General features: G+C 39.7%; 2 protein-coding genes across 2 annotated transcripts in view; one reads left to right on the top strand and one right to left on the bottom strand.

Annotated features, from left to right (window-relative positions):
• Positions 1–934: 934 nt before the first annotated feature.
• tpbg (trophoblast glycoprotein) lies at positions 935–3,215 on the bottom strand. Its single transcript, XM_014998002.2, has one exon. The coding sequence runs from the start codon at positions 2,649–2,651 to the stop codon at positions 1,557–1,559; it is 1,095 nt and encodes a 364-aa protein (XP_014853488.2). The 5' UTR covers positions 2,652–3,215; the 3' UTR covers positions 935–1,556.
• Positions 3,216–6,087: 2,872 nt separating this feature from the next.
• Positions 6,088–19,105, top strand: part of ibtk (inhibitor of Bruton agammaglobulinemia tyrosine kinase) — a 28,834-nt gene continuing 15,816 nt past the window's right edge. Inside the window, exons 1-13 of the mRNA XM_088013549.1 lie at positions 6,088–6,242; positions 6,966–7,068; positions 7,558–7,889; positions 8,680–8,776; positions 8,967–9,091; positions 11,900–12,010; positions 14,080–14,250; positions 14,418–14,535; positions 14,834–15,014; positions 15,101–15,224; positions 15,481–15,658; positions 15,891–16,044; positions 17,877–18,261. Of these exons, the coding sequence (XP_087869675.1) occupies positions 7,566–7,889; positions 8,680–8,776; positions 8,967–9,091; positions 11,900–12,010; positions 14,080–14,250; positions 14,418–14,535; positions 14,834–15,014; positions 15,101–15,224; positions 15,481–15,658; positions 15,891–16,044; positions 17,877–18,261 (1,968 nt within the window). The 5' untranslated portion in view covers positions 6,088–6,242; positions 6,966–7,068; positions 7,558–7,565. The remainder of the gene's footprint in view (positions 6,243–6,965; positions 7,069–7,557; positions 7,890–8,679; positions 8,777–8,966; positions 9,092–11,899; positions 12,011–14,079; positions 14,251–14,417; positions 14,536–14,833; positions 15,015–15,100; positions 15,225–15,480; positions 15,659–15,890; positions 16,045–17,876; positions 18,262–19,105) is intronic.

Genomic DNA, 19,105 nt, shown 5'->3' with positions numbered 1-19,105 from the left:
GACGGCAATTATTATTTTCCGTGCCCTCACCGGAAAAGGCAGAGGAAAGTTCACAGATATACAACAAACATCATTAATTTGGACTGCTTAGACAGCAGCACGCATAGTCTGGCCTTCAAAGGAATACCACGCATTAATTATTAATCCCCACTACACTGGACAGCATGAAAAGAACAGCCTCTGACAGTTGGTTGGAAGCACTAATAGGAGACTTTTCCCCCCCTCCACTCTTCCCCCTAAAACAGAGCGACGTGAAAAAGCCAAGCGGCTTGAGCTCATTTTATTACAACCACAGTGTGGGCCCCCTGGAGAACCTCGACTTCGGTTTTGCCTTCATTTGCATGACCCACAGAACACCACACACTTTCCTCCCCCGCCCCTCCCACCTTTCCCTGTAACCGAGCACTTTGAAATTACACGCTAGCACTCAATGACTAAAACCAGGTTATCTGTGGAACGTGCAATTTTGCAGCAGCTTGGTTGTTATATACATTATCCTGAAGGGATAGCGATGATCTTTTTTTTTCTTTCTTATTAGATTCTCCCAGCAGGGAGCAAATTGAACGGGAAATAACAGCTGGCTACTCTCGTCACCTATGCACATCCAGGTAGCAGCTCATTTACATTCCTCCAGAGGAGAGCGGATCCTCTGTTCGGTCTGTAAATGCACTGGAGGAGCTTCAACTTGCTCGTTAATGAAGATCACACCTAAAACTGTTACCGTGGAGATGAAAGTGTCACACATTTTTCACCCATCGTTGAACTTGTTGACAGTTTGGTGAAAGGGGGTGCCGAGATTTGGCACTTGGCATGTGATTCGTCCCTCAGGAATGAACTGCACCCACCCCTCCGCCCCACCACCAACTGAAATCCTGCTTCAAAGCCTCACATTCTTTTTAAGGGCTGCCGATTAAAGGCCTTCATTTCACACATGTACCGGCAATCCAGATGCTTTTTTTTATTTAGCTAAATATCCTTACAGGAAAAAAAAACAACAAAATAAACAGCAATCACATAAATCTACAAAATCCATATACTATGCTATGTCTATTATAATCAGTCCAGAAAAAGGCATAGTCTGCACTGCATATGACATCTTTACATCCCAAAAAAAGGACAAACTCAAGCAGCATAACATCTCTCTGCCGCAAGAGTCCCATCGTCAAGGACGCAATTGACAGGTGGTGTTTCACTTAAAAGTTGCAGCACTCCATTCAGTTGTCCTTGTAGGTAAGTAAAAAGACAATTGCAGGAGGTTTCCTCAAAAAAAAAAATTGCCTTGATTCATCGTCCATGCAACGCAACACAGGAAAAAAAAAAATGCAGTTGGCATGACGGCCGCCAAACTTTTGGGCTGGACATGCAGCAGAGGTCGATCGAAAGCGTTGACGGATGCAGCATCTGAATGGCATCGTTGTGCTGTGTTTTGGGGTTTGCGGGGTGGGGGGCAAAAGAAGGAAGACTTTCATGCAAAAGTTGAACAGCATTGAGTCATTTAATTGCCGAGTCCATGACAGTGCCCCCCCACTAATCCCCTCCCACCCTTTTGCCCACCCTCACACGTCCGAGTTGATGCTCAGGTTTGCCAAGCGCGGGTCAGAGTTGATCTCATACCGGTAGTGGTACCCCTCCATGTGGTCCCTGCAGGCATCCCGGATGTTGTACATCCATCGCTTGATGCCCTTTCTGTTCAAGTAGAGCACCAGCAGGAATATGACCCCGATGAGGGCCAGCACCAGGCCCAGGAAGACATACGACGTCTCCAGGACCCCCTCCATGTCGCTCGAGCACTTCAGCTGGGACTGCTGCACCTGCAGAAGGGGCCGGTGCCTCACAGCCTCGGGATCGGCGCATGTCAGCTCACGCGCGTCCACCACCTGGGTGGAGTTCTTCAGCCACGCCAACAGGTCGCTGATGAAGCAGTTGCACCGCCAGGGGTTCCCCGCCAGCTGGACGCGAAGGTCAAGGCGCAGGCCGAAGTCCACCATCGTGGCGGCGGGCAGATTCTTCAGGTGGTTGTCCCTCAGGTCGAGGTGTCGCAGCGCCAGCAGAGCCTCGTTCTCATCCACACTCTGGAACATGATGAGGGAGCTGTTGCGGAGGTTCAAGGTGGTCAAGCTGGGGAGGCCCTTGAACATGCCATCCGGCAGAAAGAGCAGGTCATTGTTGGACAGGTCCAGGGAGGTGAGGTTGGGAAGGTTTGCATGGACAAAGAAATCAAGGGTGGTGTAATTGTTAAGCGACCTGCTGAGGTTGAGGAACTGCAGTTTACTATCATCAGGGAAAGCGCTCTCGCTGAAATTCTGGATTATGTTGTTACTCAAGTCCAGCTGTACAAGGTTTGGCAAGTTTTTGAATGCCCCTGCAAGCACATCCTCCATCTCATTGCCACTCAGATACATTTCTGCCAGGTTTTCCAGACGGGTTGGGAAAGAGGAATCGTTTATTTCAGCGATTCTGTTTCCCGTGACGAACAGGGATTTGGTCTTGGCCGGTAAGGAAGGTGGAATCTTGACCAAGCCCTGGTTTTGGCATTTCACAGTTTCTGAAGTGCACAGGCATTTGTCCGGACAGCAGCGGCAGGACAAGGCGAGCGCGAGGAGGAGCAGCAGGCGCGTCATACCGGACTTGTGAGGTCTCCCAGGGCGCATTTTTGGGAGGCGCACAAATCAGGGAGGGTAAAAAAAACAGCTTTTCAACAAGCCACCGCTTCGTCTTTCCGTCTGGAACAAAGTTTTTCATCAGAGTTTTTCTCCTTAATCCGATTAAAAACAGCTTCCTGTAACACCTCCATGTAACAGGCCGCGTGGAAGAGGGGAGTGAGTGGGGGGTTACAAAAACTCCTGTATTAGAAGAGGCTACATTTTCAAGAAACTTCTGCGCACCTTTTCGACAGTTTTCATAAACATCTGCTTTTTTTTTCTCCGTCTTTAAAGCTGCGCGAGGATCCTTCAGGCTCTGGGGAAGCGGGAGAAATGAAGTCAAACGCAGAAAGAAAGACGGTCCAAAAACGTCACTCTGGCAGCGGGTTTCCAGACAAAGCCACTTTTCTCCCAGACAGAGGTGCAACGTATCTCTCGCTGTCTCTCTCTACCAAGTGCACTTCCAGCTTTCTGACCGCCCAGCAGCAGGAGGGAGCAGTACATCACAAGGAGGGAGCGTACCATTACTCCCCCGACAGGAGGGGTGGAGAAAGAATGGGGCTTTTATTAAACCCCAACACCCAAATGTGTACTTTCTAACAAGTCTCCACAGTGTTATCCCTTCACGTTTTCATTTTTGTGGAAAACCGCTCAGGTTTAAAGGGACAGAAACGGTTTGTGGAGCTCGACAGAAAACCCTAATAAATAAACCCGAAGAGGCCCCCGAAGGAACCAAGAAGCCAAAGGCCTGTTATTAAAACATTAATCTTCTGATTCACACCGATACTGTTACTTTTGAGGATTCATATAAACCCTCTTGAGTTCTAGGCTGTAACAGTTGGGTGGGGAAAACAGATTCAGAAAACAAAAAACAAATACTTTGTAAAACATCAAAATTATTTGATTATTTTATAAACACAGTTCAGCCAACCTAAACAAAACAAAAGTTTTGTTTAGGTTGAAAGAAAATAAACGTAACTCATTAAATCTTCTTGTACACACACATAGTGGTGGGACCAACGGGGGGGGGGGGGGGGGGAGTGGGTTGGGGGGGGGGTTGTATTTCTTGGGGCCAGAGAACAAAACATAAAAACAAAAAGCAATATTTCAATGGCTAATATAAGTGAGATGAAAACTTTGATCCTATCTTAATATGGCTGAAGTACAACTTACATACTTGGAAAAAATAAAACAGAAAAAAAATAAAATTACGAGAATAAATTCATACTTAAAAGAAGTCATAAAATTACCAAAATAAAGTTGTAATATTATGACTATTCTTGTAACACTATGACTTTATTCACATATTATTTTGACTTTATTCTCATACAGCTTTATTTTGTAAATAGTATGACTTTCTTCTTGTAATATTATGACTTTATTCTTGTAATTTTCTAACTTTATTCTCGTAATTATATATATTATTTTCCCTATTATTCTGTCATACTAAAGCCAAAAGTGCAACATCATATTTTTTTATTTTTAAGTAAAATCTGATTATTTGGATCTGATAAATTCTTTCATTCATACAACAGTGAATATTATTTGAAAGAAAAATACTTTGTTGTTTTTAGCCAATTTTGCTAACAGGTGTGTTAGCATATCTGGTTAGCGTATCACTTAGCAAGTCTGACTGGCTTTCAAACTTGAAACTGGAACCTAAAGTTAGATTTAATGTTTTTTTTAATCGAAGTTCTAATTTCAAAGACTAAGGAACATATGGAACGATTTTTCCTGTTTTACTCTCATCTGCTCCAGTTTGTACTGAAACATCTCAGCTTTTATCTGGTGTACCTTAGTACTGCAGCACATTTCATTCAGGTGTGTTTACTTTGCACAAGAACTGATGTCTCTCCAGTTTTTTTTTTTTTTTTTTTTAAATATATAAAAACAGTCCCTCTCTCTGCAGTACTGGTTCAGTGACAAGATTTGAGAAAACAACTCCTCCCCCCTCTCCCCCCCCCCCGTTTTTTAATTTTTTTAAATTTTATTTTACAAATCTCTGGAAAAACCCTGAATAGAATAATTCTCTGTTGGTTTATGCAGGATTTAACCACTGAGAAGAAAAAGAAGAAGAAGAAGAAAAAAAACTGTGGATGGATTTGTGCTTGAATATTGATGGAGAGCCCGCTCCTCATTATATCAAATTTGGAAGCCCCCTGATGGTGATCCATTGTGTGTAACCCTATAGCTTTTTACCTCTGTCTGGCCCCTCTCATATTCTTAGCCCTGGGTCAATGGGACAACCATCTGAGTAATTCCATCACACCTGGATTGTGGTTGAAACTGATACCCTCAACGTCTGCCGGGCCTGACATTATGTTTTCCAAGAAGATGCATAAACTTTCGACACTCGACATCATCTGCTCACTCAGAGGCCAGCGTGCTCGAAAGATTTTTCTATGTAGGAAATAAAAACATGTCATCCATAGAAAATATTTTAAGGTGTCGTATTTTGTAAGCACTAAATCGATTCAAAATTAAACAAGGCAATGCGTTGTTCCACAGATAACTGACAGTTTGCTAATGCAGCATAAGCATCAGTCACACTTCATTCAAGTGATAAAAAAAACAACAACAAAAAAACATGAAAACTACTATGAGCAGCAGTGAGAAAAACTATTGATTGGACAAAAGAGGACTGGAATCAGACGTGGTAGTAGTAGCAGTCATACCTCAGAATTTTTTTGAAAAACGCCTGATGATGCAGCATAGCAACAATTGTTTCCTGCTTCAGGTTTATTATATCTTAGTGACACTTAGCATTTCCTTATTAAGGTAGCATACAAAAAAAGACAAATTGGAGATCTTCTCTAAATATATAGTTACACAATTAAAAGAAAAAAATCTTTTGAATTTGTTTAAAATTTGTTTTATGAAAGTTAATGAGTTTTTGATAGCCTTAAGCCATAATAATCAAAGTGAACAGAAATCAACTCTTAATACAGTTTCTGAGTTTGTCGCTTTAAATTCAATTACTCAATTTGCTGAAATAAATTACTCATTTGGGGCATCGTATTTATAAGACATTCACTGCATTTTTCTCATGAAATAAAGTCAGCTTTAAATGAAAATTTTAATGCCATACTTAAGTATTTTCAACGGAAAGTCAAGGCCATTAACCAAAACACTATGTAAGGAAGAGAAACAATATTATTTGAGTAACTTTGAAAGTAAACTTCTCATAATGAAATATAATGGTTCAGTTTAACAGCATTTATTATAGCTATCTTTTTCCGAAAATAATCCCTATTCTTCTTAAAAGTCTAGAAGTGTATTATCTATAATTTTAGGTATTATCAATGCATAAGATTATGAAAAACAAAATTAGCATATGACATCATCTGGCAACAGGATCCTTCACTCGCTTGACGTACCCCCAAAATGGACCAATTGGAAATTAGCATGTTTCCATTTTGACCAATCGCAAGTCTCGATATTAAGTAGGTGTTGTTACCTAACCTGCGGGATTTTAGCCTTGACAAAACTGGGCACAATTTCAAAAGCTGCTAAAGTTTCTTATTTGCAATTATGACACCCTGGATATACGCCGCTAAAGTTACTTTCTCCGTATCCTCTTTTTTCTTCATCTAGCGGAAGGTAAGAGAAAAAAGCATATTTTTATCTATATATTTTCCTCTACCGCAGTAGAATCATCAGGCTAGCTAGCAATGTTCCCTTATAGAAAGCTAACGCAACAGTGTTTATTAGATACTTAAACTAACGAGAACAGTAAAGACCCTTTTATGTGTTTTTTTTTTTTTTTTTTTTGCTGAACACTTGTCTGCTTCTATATTTTAAATTGGACAACATTCTGAAACAATTTGAGAAGCTAACAGCTAACCGTTAGCTTGTGTGATAGCTAGTTGCAAGGTAGCTTAACGGCAAACATTTCCTATGTAATATTGAATAAACTTTCTTTGAAGTTAAATTTCTTTTACGTGCATAGAGTATTGGAATATTTTAGAAACTCAAAGAACCTTAAATGTGATGTTAGCCGGCTAATTTACCCTGTTTCATAATGCTGAAGTTGTGCATTTGTAACTTCGCATCATACGTGTCCACACTCAGCCCATCTAAGCTTTTAAAGTTGATAATTAGGTCAAAGTTGTTATTACCCCAGTCATTTTGACATCCTGACTATGTTCTAGGAACTCACTCACCCTGTTTTGTTACACTAAATGCTTCACTTGGATGACTTTCTGGTGTTAAAGAGCCAAGAAAAGATTTTGAAGTAGCATTAATGAAAATGTTGTTTCCACACACACAAAGTGTAAGTTTTTGTGGTCTTTTCTTAAATGGTGCCTTTATTCTTCTCCCCAGGTGCATTCTACAATTATGGAGTTTTAAAACCAGGAGCGTGAGTTTTGGGGGGGAAAGGTGGCCCAACCCCTCAAGTTGGATGGTTGGGTTGCTGGACGTGGAGGTCAGGGGGTTTTGAAATTGTTGCCTTTTATTTCTTTTATTATTATTATTATTATTATTATTATTATTTTTGTAAATGGTTGGATAGAAAAACTATTTTTGCAAAGTTTTTGAGATGTACATTTTGTATGAAGCGCATGTTAAGTTTTGTATTTATTGAATTCATCATGCTGGTGTATGCCGCAAGCAGCCTAGTGTGTGTTCAATCCTTGGTCGAAATGGTGGACTGAAGGGAGCCACGGAAAAGGCTCTTGGGGTCGCTAGGGTGCGGTGGAACCTCAACACAAGCACAATTCTAGCGCTCCAAGCCACCTCGACCGTTTTCAAAAACTTTCCTTTCCTCCGAGAGCTTCTTTTTGTTCTGCAAAAACGTTGAGTTGCAGTGTTATTGGTTTGTTTGTTGCGACGTGTCTTGTTTACAATTGTGGGTGGTGGGCTATCAGAAAGGCTCTGTGACAGAAGCGCAAGAGAGAATTTATTTTTTTTGAAGAGGCCAGGATGAGTCTGGCACCTCTGGACTGCACCCTGAAATGCCGGTCCCAGCAACACGCAGACCAGGTGGTGGCGGCGCTGACCAGTGGCTCCGAAGGGAAGCTTCGGGCGTTCCTGGCTTCACACTGCCACAATGCAACCAGCCTGCGAGACGCATTTGGTCGCACGGCCCTTCACCTGGCGGCCTCTCTGGGAAAGAAGGCTCTGCTGGAGTGGCTGCTGAACGCCAAAGGGGCCGATCTGATGTTGAAGGATAAAGAGTCTGGCTGGAATGCGCTGCACCGCAGTGCCTTCTACGGACACATCCACTGTCTCATCTCGTTGGTCAAGGTACGTGTTCACGGATTATGAACTCTTCTTAATTTTGGAGATTTTCTAACAAGTGATCTCTTCCTCTAATTATTTTTCCACACTCTGCATTGCTGTAAACATAAATTTCCATGTATTTTATGACTACTTTGTTCATTCTCAAGTGAAAGTGAAATAATGCAACATTTTTGGTTTTTTTTTGCTTTCTTTTAAACTTTGCCTCAGAGCGGGACAGCAAGACCAAATTTCTATAGCTGAACCTGCAGTAGATCAAATGAAATTCATGTGTTACAAAGGCCTAGTCAAAGTCCAGATCTGAATCCAATTTGGAATGTGTGACAGGACTTCAGTCTGATGCAGTTTGAGCCATTTTGCACAAAAAAAGCTGAAATTTATGTCTACAAATCCGCAAATTTGACATACCCCAAAAAAGTTATAGCCAAAGGTGATTCTAAAAAAACATCTACTCAAGCAGGCAAAAAAAAATTGCTTACCAATTTACAAACTTTATTTGTAAAGAACAAGATGAAAAACATTTAAGATATTTTTTTCCCTCTGATTTCTGTGATTCTTGGTGCTGAATGATCACATTAAATCCTAATGTTTTTGGTAAGTCGGTGATAATATGACAAAATAAAAAAAACATTATGAAATGAACTGAAAGTGAAAGAAGCAAAGAAACGATAAACAGAATAAAGTTGTAACACAGAAGTTGTTTGGACTAATTTCTTCCAAAGTGAATATTTTTATATTAATTTGTCTTCTCTTTAATTATTATTATTATTGTTGTTGTTTTTTTGGTCTTGTGTAGCACGGTGGACTTTTGTCCACCCTGGACAAGGAGGGTCTCTCTGTCCTGGACCTGACAATGAAAGACAGACCTGCACATGTTGTCTTCAAAAACACTGGTAAGAACATTTGAGACGTTCTGCATCGTCTACTTTTGTCCTTTTGGACATTAAGCTATGCTTCCTGTGTAAATGAATATGTTTTTTATTTAGCTGCATAGAAGAAGAACATCAAAAGTCTTCTTCTAATAGTTAAACACATAGAGACGGTGTTATGGCCGTTCTTGTAACGATCTTTCCTTTACTGCAGACCCAACAGAAGTGTACATGTGGGGAAGCAATACTAATTTTAGTCTGGGCCACGGCAACCAGGACAGCCGACATCACCCTGAGCTGGTGGACGTGTTTGCCAGGACCGGAGTTTACATCAAGCAGGTAAGAAAACTCCTCACTCCTCAGGAGAGATGGACTCATCATTTCCAGCTCACTGCACCGAAAATTCCTTCAATTGCACCTTGTTTATCAAGAGATTGCCGACATATGTTACATCAATGTTCTTTAAAAAAAAAAATGCACTTGTGCTTTGGAGATAAGTTGCAATTGAGGCTTAGCAGATAGCCACTCCCCTCCCTGGAGCCCAGCAGTACACAACCTTCTCCTTAGAGTTCGTCAGCATGTTTTTTTCCCTCATGGCTGACTCATGCTGCCTCTTGCTTTTGAATCTGCAACCCTTGGGAATATGGGATATTTTTTTTAAAGTTTTGACACTTTTTTTTGCTAGCAAGCCACTAACATTGATACTAAATGACTAAACGTTTCTTTTTTTTTTTTCAAAAGTGTTATGTTAACTGTCTCCAGTGGTCTGGTCTCAGTTTGTGATGTAGTAGATTCGGGTTGTACTGTAACTGTTTAGAAATGTGAGGTTTGAGTTTGCAGAATCTGTTCTCTTTACGTCTAAAAGATAGAAATCTGAAATTTGAGTTTTAACATTTTAAGCTAACACACCATGCCTCTCTCTCTGCAGATTTCCAAAAGATTTGGATTTTTTTTACTGAGTGTTTCCAGTAAATCTTTTGGCAATGTTGACTACACTAGGGCTGTTGTAAACGAATATTTTAGTAATCGAGTAATCTATCGATTATTCTTACGATTAATCGAGTAATCGGATAAAAAAAATTATAAAATGAAATATTGGTAAATCTGGCATAATACCGGTCGGTGTTACTATCAGATATCAATATCAGTCCAATTTTTCATATTTGAGCATCCCTAACAGTTGCTTTATTGTAGTTTAGAAAACTAACCTGTAACAATAATAGCTCACTTTCTAAGTTAACCAGAAGAAAAGTTATAGAAAAATCTGAAATTATATTGAATTTAATAACAAAGAGGCAGGCTCACAAATATGCTTATAAAAAATGTCTACAATCCAGCTTTTAGTTTATATATTCATCTTCAGTGAGTTTAATAGATTAATTAAACTCACCTTGCCACCTAACCTGTCACGCTTTGGGTTTGAAAATACGGGAAATGCCGCCTGGAGTGGGAGGAGAGGGCGAATGAACGAACGTAAGATGGGTGGAGGGGAGGAAATAGACCAGCGGACTGACGAACCGTTAGACCGGGGGACGAACACGGGGGGGAAGCAATACGGGATATTTACGACACCTTCACTGGTCACACTCAGAAACTCATCTACCAGCCATGTACGATGCGCTCCGCCACCCGTTTCTTCAGACCGGGATATGAAATTTATTGTCCGGTTCGTCGGTAAAGCTACATTTACACGGTAAGCATCAGCTACTCAGCCGCCCGCCCTGTTCAGGCTATCCGCTCACCTCAGCGCTCTTCCCGCCGTTCGCTTTCAACCAGCAGCCCCGGAGGAGAAATGCTGCCGTACTCCAGGCATTCCCCCAGTCATTTTAAGGATGCTTATTGGTTCCCCAAAAACGATAAAAAGTCGGGCATTATCATCAATCAATAAAATTCCCACGGGCCAATCTTGAAGATTGGACTTTATGCCGCTGAGACTTAGCTTTTGTCAACAACTTAGAGGCGGAAGTGAGAGCTCCGCGCAACGCAAATGAAGTCCCGGCCGGAACACGGTGCGCTAACTAATAAAACATCAATTAACGAAGCTTCGAGGCAGGTACATTTTCCTCGAGGAATTTTAGTAATCGAGGTACTCGAATCATTCGAGGAATCGTTTCAGCCCTAGACTACACAATTTGTCAAACCAGCTGAAGATGTTAAACTTGTGAGGGTGTGGAGGGTTAACACTTGAACCACCAAGTTCAAGGGTTAACCACAGCCAGATGTAGTCAAACAGAGAATGATCACCAGCGTTTTGTCAGTGTGGATCAAATCTATTGGTGTTTGAAGTCATTTACAATTCTAGGTATAGATTAGACTGTTCCTGGGAGGAAATTTAATGGAAAACATTTTATCATTTGCTTCATTTTCAGCAATCTGTTTGGAAAATTAATTTCACCCTGCAATTAACTGCTAATAATAATTGTAGATTTGTGTGCAAAAGTACCACTCAACAAATTCCAAGTTAGTAAAACGGACACTAAATAAGCTATAAAGTTTTTTGTTTTGGCTTCACAACTTGTGGAAGTTTTTCCAGGTAAGTTGTATTTCGCTTGCAAATATCGAGACTGTTTTGAATTAAATAAATAATTAAGCTTTAGCTATTTTCATGTCCCTTTTATTAACAGAAGAAACTTTCTCTACATGTTTCTTCCCGCAAAACGGTTTTCCAACATTCCCCGTGGGTCGGGTAGATCCGATGTCATGGCCACACAATGACCTGGCGATGCAGAGTGTAGGCTTTGTCTTCCTAACCTAATCCAGCAGGTGCTAGAGGTTAAATATTAATTCCACAAATGACATGCTTTTAATTAAATGAGCTACGCCGCTGTGCACGCGTGTGTGCGGACGTCCACATCAATGAGATTCTTCAGGAAACATCCCTGCGCTCTATTGAAGGCTTGAGGGGCCCAATGTATTAATAATGATGTTTGCTTTTCCACTTGTGCCCTGGCCCTTTATTGGCGTAGTGTTTTTAATGTCGCTACATGAGAGCTTGGCTGGATGTCACAGAGGGAGACTCATCAGAGCCTCCAACTATGAGGTCAAAGTTCGAAGTATTACCCAGTTACAACAAGCTTGCTTAGAATATTGCTTGGTACAACTACAAGAAATGATGAAAAATCCTGATTATGTATTTTCCTCCTGTAGGTGGTTGTGTGCAAGTTCCACTCTGTGTTCCTGTCTCAGAAAGGCCAGGTGTTTACCTGTGGACATGGACAAGGTGGAAGACTGGGTCATGGGGATGAACAGACCTATCTGGTGAGGTTTGACTCATCACTCAGCACTTCGTCACATACCTTTCTCAATAACTACTAAAAACCAGCTGTTTTCCTCTGTCACTATTCATCCTATGAGCACAGGAAGGTGTAGATCTTGATTATCAAATTTGCTTTGGGTTTTTAAGTTTCCTTTATGTTGAGGGACAACATAAGAGAAGTCTCAATGTATCTGCACATTCTTAAAAAAATCATAACTTTATACGTCTAAAATTAAAGCCTTAAAATGTCTTAAATTAATGTTAAGAAAGTAACTTCCTTAAGTGCATTAATCACAAGTCTTGAATTTTGTCTTGACAAGACTATTTAATCGTATAGTCTGTGAATTTTTTTTTTCTCCTCATGGGACTTTTCTATCAGGCAAAAGTTTCAGTCACACCCAGACATCTACATTTTGTGTGGCGCTGGACGGTTGAGGCTACCTTGCTAGCTATCTAATTAGCTAACTTTTTTTGCGTCTGTTGTAAGTGCAAATTTATCGCCAGTTGATTGGGCGAAGTTCTTACATTTCTGTGGAGATACAGGTCTTATGGTTTTTCTTAAAAAAATCTTAAATTTGAGCAGGTGAAACCTGCAGAAACCTCGTTTTATGCTCATTATGTAAAGCAGAACACAGCTTTGTGCTCTAAAGTTATTTAAAAAGCCAAACTGTAACCACCAGTGATTTGGCAAAAAATGAGACGCAATTCTGAATATCAGGCTGCAGTTATTAGTAAAACTTATTTAAAGTGACGATATTCTAATGCATCCAAATATTTTCAAATATATTCTTATTGTGTTTTATTTGGATGCTTATGTAAAGACCCATTCGATAAAGGAAAATATTGAACTTTCACTAAGTGAAACGCATTATACAGATTAATTGCACACTCATGGATGTTTGAAAGCCTTCATTTTTTTAATTGTGATTTTCCACTTACAGCTAATAGAAACTTGACATTTGAAATTAGAATATCAAACAAGAAAACACTTTTAAAAAAACAGAAATGTGGGCATAATGACTTGCTTAAAGGTTATTTTCAAAACCTTCGTTAAAACTCTGACAGAGGTTGCACCAGCGTTGTTTGTCCCTCAATAGATGGCAGCATGACCTCTCAGCTGACCTCACGGCTTTTCTCTGGTCCTTTTTGTCTGAAGCGTTGCTGCTGTCACGTCAGAGAACGATGCTCTATCAATGGTGCCTCTGGAAAGTGGAGAGAGACGCCGGACTGAGATGCGGCCTTTTTTTTTTTTATTGTGTAGAAGTTTAAAGTGGGGCTTGCGTAATAAATCAATATCCTGAGCTTTGAACACGTTAAGGCTCAGGGTAACTCTACAGAGCTCAAATTTTCCTTTTATGTAGGAAGCATGGAGTTGTTGAAAGAACACAGCAAGAAGTCATTTTTCTCTGTTTGACACAAGCCATGTAAGTGGCTCGGTCAGAGTTAATAGGAGAATTGTTGGAACTAAATGGAAAGCAATCCTGGAAGAAAAGCTGTTAGACACAATAAAGGACTTGAGAGTGTGGCGATGCTTCACATACCAATAGGAGAGCAAGTCTAAACATGAAACCAAACGTACAGTTGACTAGTTTATATCAAACAATAGTTGTGTGTTAGACTGTTAGACACCAGTCTTTTCAACAATTAATAACTTTTCATTGTTGAAAAGTTATTGCATCCAATTGAAACTTAAGCTACTTTGTAAAAAAAAAAAAAAAAAAAAAAAAAAAAGGACTTAAATTTCAGTCTCTACATATGTAAAGATGGTAGAGACAAACCCAAAACGATCTGTAGTTACAGTTGGAATGACTCCAAAGGTTTTGTTCGGGGACTGGACACGAATACCTGCCACACTTTTCATATATTTGTAAAATAAATACCATGAACTATTTTTCTCTCAGTTCATTTTTAGTCATTGATTTATGTTGGTCCATCACGTCAAATACCTGCAGATTGCTTTTGTAATGTGACAAAATGTGAACATTTTAAAGGTGTACACATACTTATGCAAATATATTGACTTTTTTTCTGTTTTGGGATTTATTTATTTTTTTCTGATTTCTGTTTGAAGGTCCCTCGCATGGTGGAGGGTCTGATGTCCCACCATTGCTCCCAGGTGGCAGCAGCCAAAGACCACACCGTGGTGCTGACAGAGGAAGGCTATGTTTACACGTTCGGTCTCAACACCTTCCACCAGCTGGGCCTGACTCCTCCCCCTGCCTCTGCACACGCTCCTAAACAGGTGAGGAGGGGGGCTAGCTGACCTTTCAGAACAACAACCCCCCCCAAAGCAATGGGTCATGGCTTTCCTCTTTTTTATTTTTGTTTTGTTTTTGTTTCACGTCATACATGTGCTGTTTTTTATTTTTACTTATTTTTATTTTAATTTTTTTATGTTGTTATTATCAGGTGTTCTCCAAAATGCTGAAAGGCAGGGCGGTGATGGGAGTCGCTGCAGGGAGGTTCCACACGGTGCTGTGGACCAGAGAGGCGGTGTATACAGTGGGACTGAATGGAGGGCAGCTGGGTAAGACTCGGCACTGAAATCAACAAAACTTTCAGATGCAAAATATGACTGAACTCTGGTTCGAATGGGATGAAAGCCTCAAAATGTGGCACAGAAGTGTAAAAATTAATTGAGACTGCAATATTATGCAAAAAAACCTTAGCATGGAGCCTTGAATAATCCTTTTTTGGTGTACTTCATAAAATAACTGGTGAAAAACATCAAGTATGAAATATTAAAATGTATAAATGTGATCAGTGTGTAGCTAATTCGGTAAATTTCCGATGGAGTTTTGCACCGCTCTGTGTCTGATCTCTAGGTTACCTGCTCGACCCAAACGGGGAGAAGTGCGTGACGACGCCCCGCCAGGTGTCGGCTCTCCACCACAAGGATGTCGGCATCGCCATGGCAGCGGCTAGCGACGGCGCAACTGTGGTCGTGACCGGGAAAGGGGACGTTTATCTGCTGGCTGACTACCAGTGCAAGAAAATGGCTTCCAAGTAAGAAAAACAAGAGTAGTTATAGATATCACAGCTTGTTAACAAAAAAAAACAAAGTAACTGATGGATTTTTTTTTTCTTTTCAGGCAGCTAAACATCAAAAAAGTCTTGATCAGCGGTGGCAGTCTGGACCATCGGGTACATCCGCAGATCTTGAACGACAGCGGAGGGGAAAAGATCGCCATCTTGGCATTGGATGAAGCAGGGAGAGTAAGTCAGGGCTTCTTACACGCATATAAGCTGTTTATGTAACTCCAGAAGCCTGAAGCTACAGATTTTGAACGCTGTCCTCCAAACACGGCGGATCCTGTTTTTCTATATTTTTATCACCGATCAATTCCCCTATAGTTATCCAACCCTTTCTATACAGTTTAACTGGGGAATCTCTAAAAGCAGCCGTACCTTCATGGTACAGTCCAGGTGTCAGCGATGACTAAGAGTTGTGTAACTCTCCTGTCTCCATCAGGTGTTTTGCTGGCGTTCGTCTGGCAGCGCGGTGAGACAGTGCAGGTGGGCGTATCCGCGTCAGGTTTTCATGTCCGACATCGCCCTCAGCAAGAACGGCATGATGTTTGTGACTCCCGACGGGGAAGGCTTTAGCGGGGTATGGGCCGGGGAGTATAAAAAGTACGGCGAGAAAAAAGGTGAGGAATGACCCCCCCCGTCCTCCTATTTAATTACATTTTATAATCCACTAATTAAGTGTTGTGGTTTATTTAAATACGAAGCTTAATCTGCTCCAGTTGTCTGTTTCTTCTTTTATTTTTGTCAGAAATATATACCAAATATAGATCTAATTTGTTTGGGGGGGTTGTTGTTGTTTTGATTTGGTCACTTTTTACCTTGTTAGATTTGCTGAACTGTTGATTTTTCCAGAGGTCAGTGTGGAGGTTTCTGGGCCGTCGGATGCTGGCACTATGTACGAGCGAATCCGTCTGGAGAAGCTCCCTTTGGTACACAGAGCCGTCAGCATCACCATGGACTCCAAAGGACGAAACTTTGGAGTTCTTCAAGCTGACCCCAGAACCAGGTATGAGATCAACCAGTTGGAGCACAAATTCACAAAAAAACTGTCCAACTACTCATCCAACCAAAGTGCAGTAGTAGGGGGAGAATTTTTCATTTCTTTCAGATTTTTATTGAACTTTTACAGAGAAATGCAGATTCAGTGATGTGTGGCTACTTGGGGAAATTAAAGGTATTTTTAAAGTTATTTACAGGTGCACTTTGACCAGCCAACAGAGTGACTTTTTAAAATGTTGATTTTAATGGATGTGGTGAATGAGGAGTCCAAATATTATGATGGCTTTTTGTGCCTAAATGTAGCTAAGAGTCACTATCTACTTCATCAGAATTTAGTGTTAATAGTCATTTTTCTTTATGCTGGCTGATAATGAATTTGTCACAAAGTTGGCAGTTATTACTCATTAACTCTTGTTTGTTTAAAAATATTTTTGGTTAATTATTTATTTTTTTTCCGCCTGTTCAAACATCTTCATCAGTTGTAAACAAATATATATATTTTTATTTTATTACGGATTCCTATATTCTTTAAATGCAATTGTGTTGCTCAAAGAAAATTAGGAATATTATTTCCTGTCTAAAAGCTGGGTCAGTTTATTTATTTAAATTATTCTTAAACTGATTTAAGTTTTTATTTCAGTGTAGAAAAACACTGAACATATATAAATGAATTCTAATTATCCACATGGTTCCATTATGTAGGTTTAATCGGATTTCATACATATCTGGATGTGAATTAGATTAATTTGTTTAGTAAAGTGCTTTTTAACTGAATTGAAATTGAAAATGGATCAATTTCAGTGGAAAGTATGAACTTCAGAGTATCAGAGCTAAAATAAAAACAAGACAAGAAATGTGTAGTTGATTTGTTGAGAAACAGAAGCGAGATGAGAAATCTGATCTCTACCAATAGGAAGATCATATTTTTACTGGTTACTGCGCCATCTAGGGGTGGAAACGGGGACATGTTCATCAGACATTTCTAAAAGGAATAAATGTTTACAAAAGTGCAGCGACGCATAAGGAAAACGTGCAGTAAGAATTGTGACATGTTAACTTTTGAAAAGCTAGCATCGTCTTTCTGCTTTGAGTTCATAGCAAATATAAACCAAATATAATACCATACCAACTTTATTTATAAAGCACTTTAAAACAACCACAGCTGATACAAAGTACTGTACATTAAAACATAACAATTAAAAATAAAAACAAATAAAAACTCTTACAGTTTAAAAACAAACGTACAATTTAAAACTATATACCGCTGGAGTTGAAAGCCAAGTAAAATAGATGGGTTTTAAGACGAGCTTTAAAAGTGGTCAGTAATGAGCAGGACAGGAAACAAAATATCAATGCAAAATGTATTTATTTATATAACACATTTCCAACAGCTGGAACATTTGCACAAAGTGCTTCACTAATGAAGTAAATTTGATTAGTAGTAAGTGAATCATGGATAAAAATATTTGATACATATTTTCTTGATTTGAGAAAATGTTTCGTAATTGATGACTGTATTATGTTTTTGTGATATAAAGCACTTTGAACTGCCTCGTTGCTGAAATGCTATGCTAATAAACTTGATTTGACTTTAAATAACTAGCTAATCTTTACTGCAATCAAGTCAAATCTTCGAGATCTGCACTGTTCAATGAAACTGGAACAACAATAAACTTCCAGTATGTAATCATTATGAAGACCGTAGCACCATATTGTCATGTTTCAGCTTAATCTTACAGATTAAGCTTTATTGTTCAAAATGGCTTAATTCCAACCTGTCTAATGTCCAATAAATCTAAAAATGTGTATCTTTTTGTTTTCCTTCTCTGCGTCTTCCAGTTTATTTGAGGTGCCCAGCATCTCTCCGTCTTCCTTCGCCCAGCACTTCCGGAGTCTTCTGGAGGAGGCGGACGAAACGGACAGCATCCACGACGTGACGCTTCAGGCCGGCGAGCGCAACTTCCCCGCTCACAAGTACATTCTGTCCATGAGGTCCGAGTTCTTCCGGAAGCTGTTCATGTCCGAGTGCTGCGGCGTTAACGAGGAGCTCGACAAGGAGGTGAGACGGGGCGAAGATGCCGTCGGGTGCGACTTGTTCATTCTGGAGAAGATCGCGGCGGACATGCTGGAGTACGCTCTGCACTTCATCTACACGGACTCTTGTGAGCTTCTGGTGCACGGGGCTCGACCCAGAGGGTCAGGGACGTCAACAGGCCAAAACCAGGTTGGTGGAGAGCTACGTTTATTACATTTATTTTTCTTTCTTTCTTTTAGGGACAAGATTTTAATTTTTTTTAGATTAGTGTGAGAATCGAGCAGCAATTACAGCCTGATCCAATATTATGCTTCTTGAGATCTATCCCTGAATTGGTAAGATCAGGGATAGATTTTTGCTTATGAAGGCTGTTATGACCATGTGGGAGATGAGCTTCCTTTTAATACATTTGTCTCAGACTATATTTCTCTGGAAAGTTTAAGATTCAGAATAACAAACTTTTTACAGTAAAGTTTGTTAGTGTTGAAATACCTGAGGACTGAAATATTATACCTAACAAGGACATTGCTGTGAATGTATTCTGGATTTGCCGCATATCTTAAATAATTTGTATATACGCTGTACTTGACTGTTTTGTTCAATTATATACATTTAATCATTTTACAGTTTGTTTTTTTGTTTGTTTTTTTTTTATTCAAACCTACATAGAAATATAAACTAACTGAAGGTGGTGGTTGTTATATATATATATATATATATATATATATATATATATATATATATATATATATCACATACATACATACACATAAATAATCTGGGCACATTCTTAATTCATGTATATAAAATTAAGGTTTTAAAATATCATAAATTAATTTTAAAAAGTAAGTTCGCTTCAAATACATTAATCACAGGTTTTAATTGTTGTGATGATGGGACTGTTGAATCTCATATATTCCATAAAATATTTTTTTTCTTTTCCCCTCTGGACTTTTCTGTCCAGAGGGGAAAAGGGCAGAGGGCAATAAAGAAGCGTTTAAGTCGCTTCTTTATTGCTTTCTGTGACTTGAGG

The sequence above is a fragment of the Poecilia mexicana genome, unplaced genomic scaffold (genome assembly GCF_051168715.1).
Source record: "Poecilia mexicana isolate PSO_F unplaced genomic scaffold, ASM5116871v1 scaffold_16, whole genome shotgun sequence".
Taxonomy (NCBI): Eukaryota; Metazoa; Chordata; class Actinopteri; order Cyprinodontiformes; family Poeciliidae; genus Poecilia; species Poecilia mexicana.
This window is presented reverse-complemented; position numbering and strand designations above follow the sequence as displayed.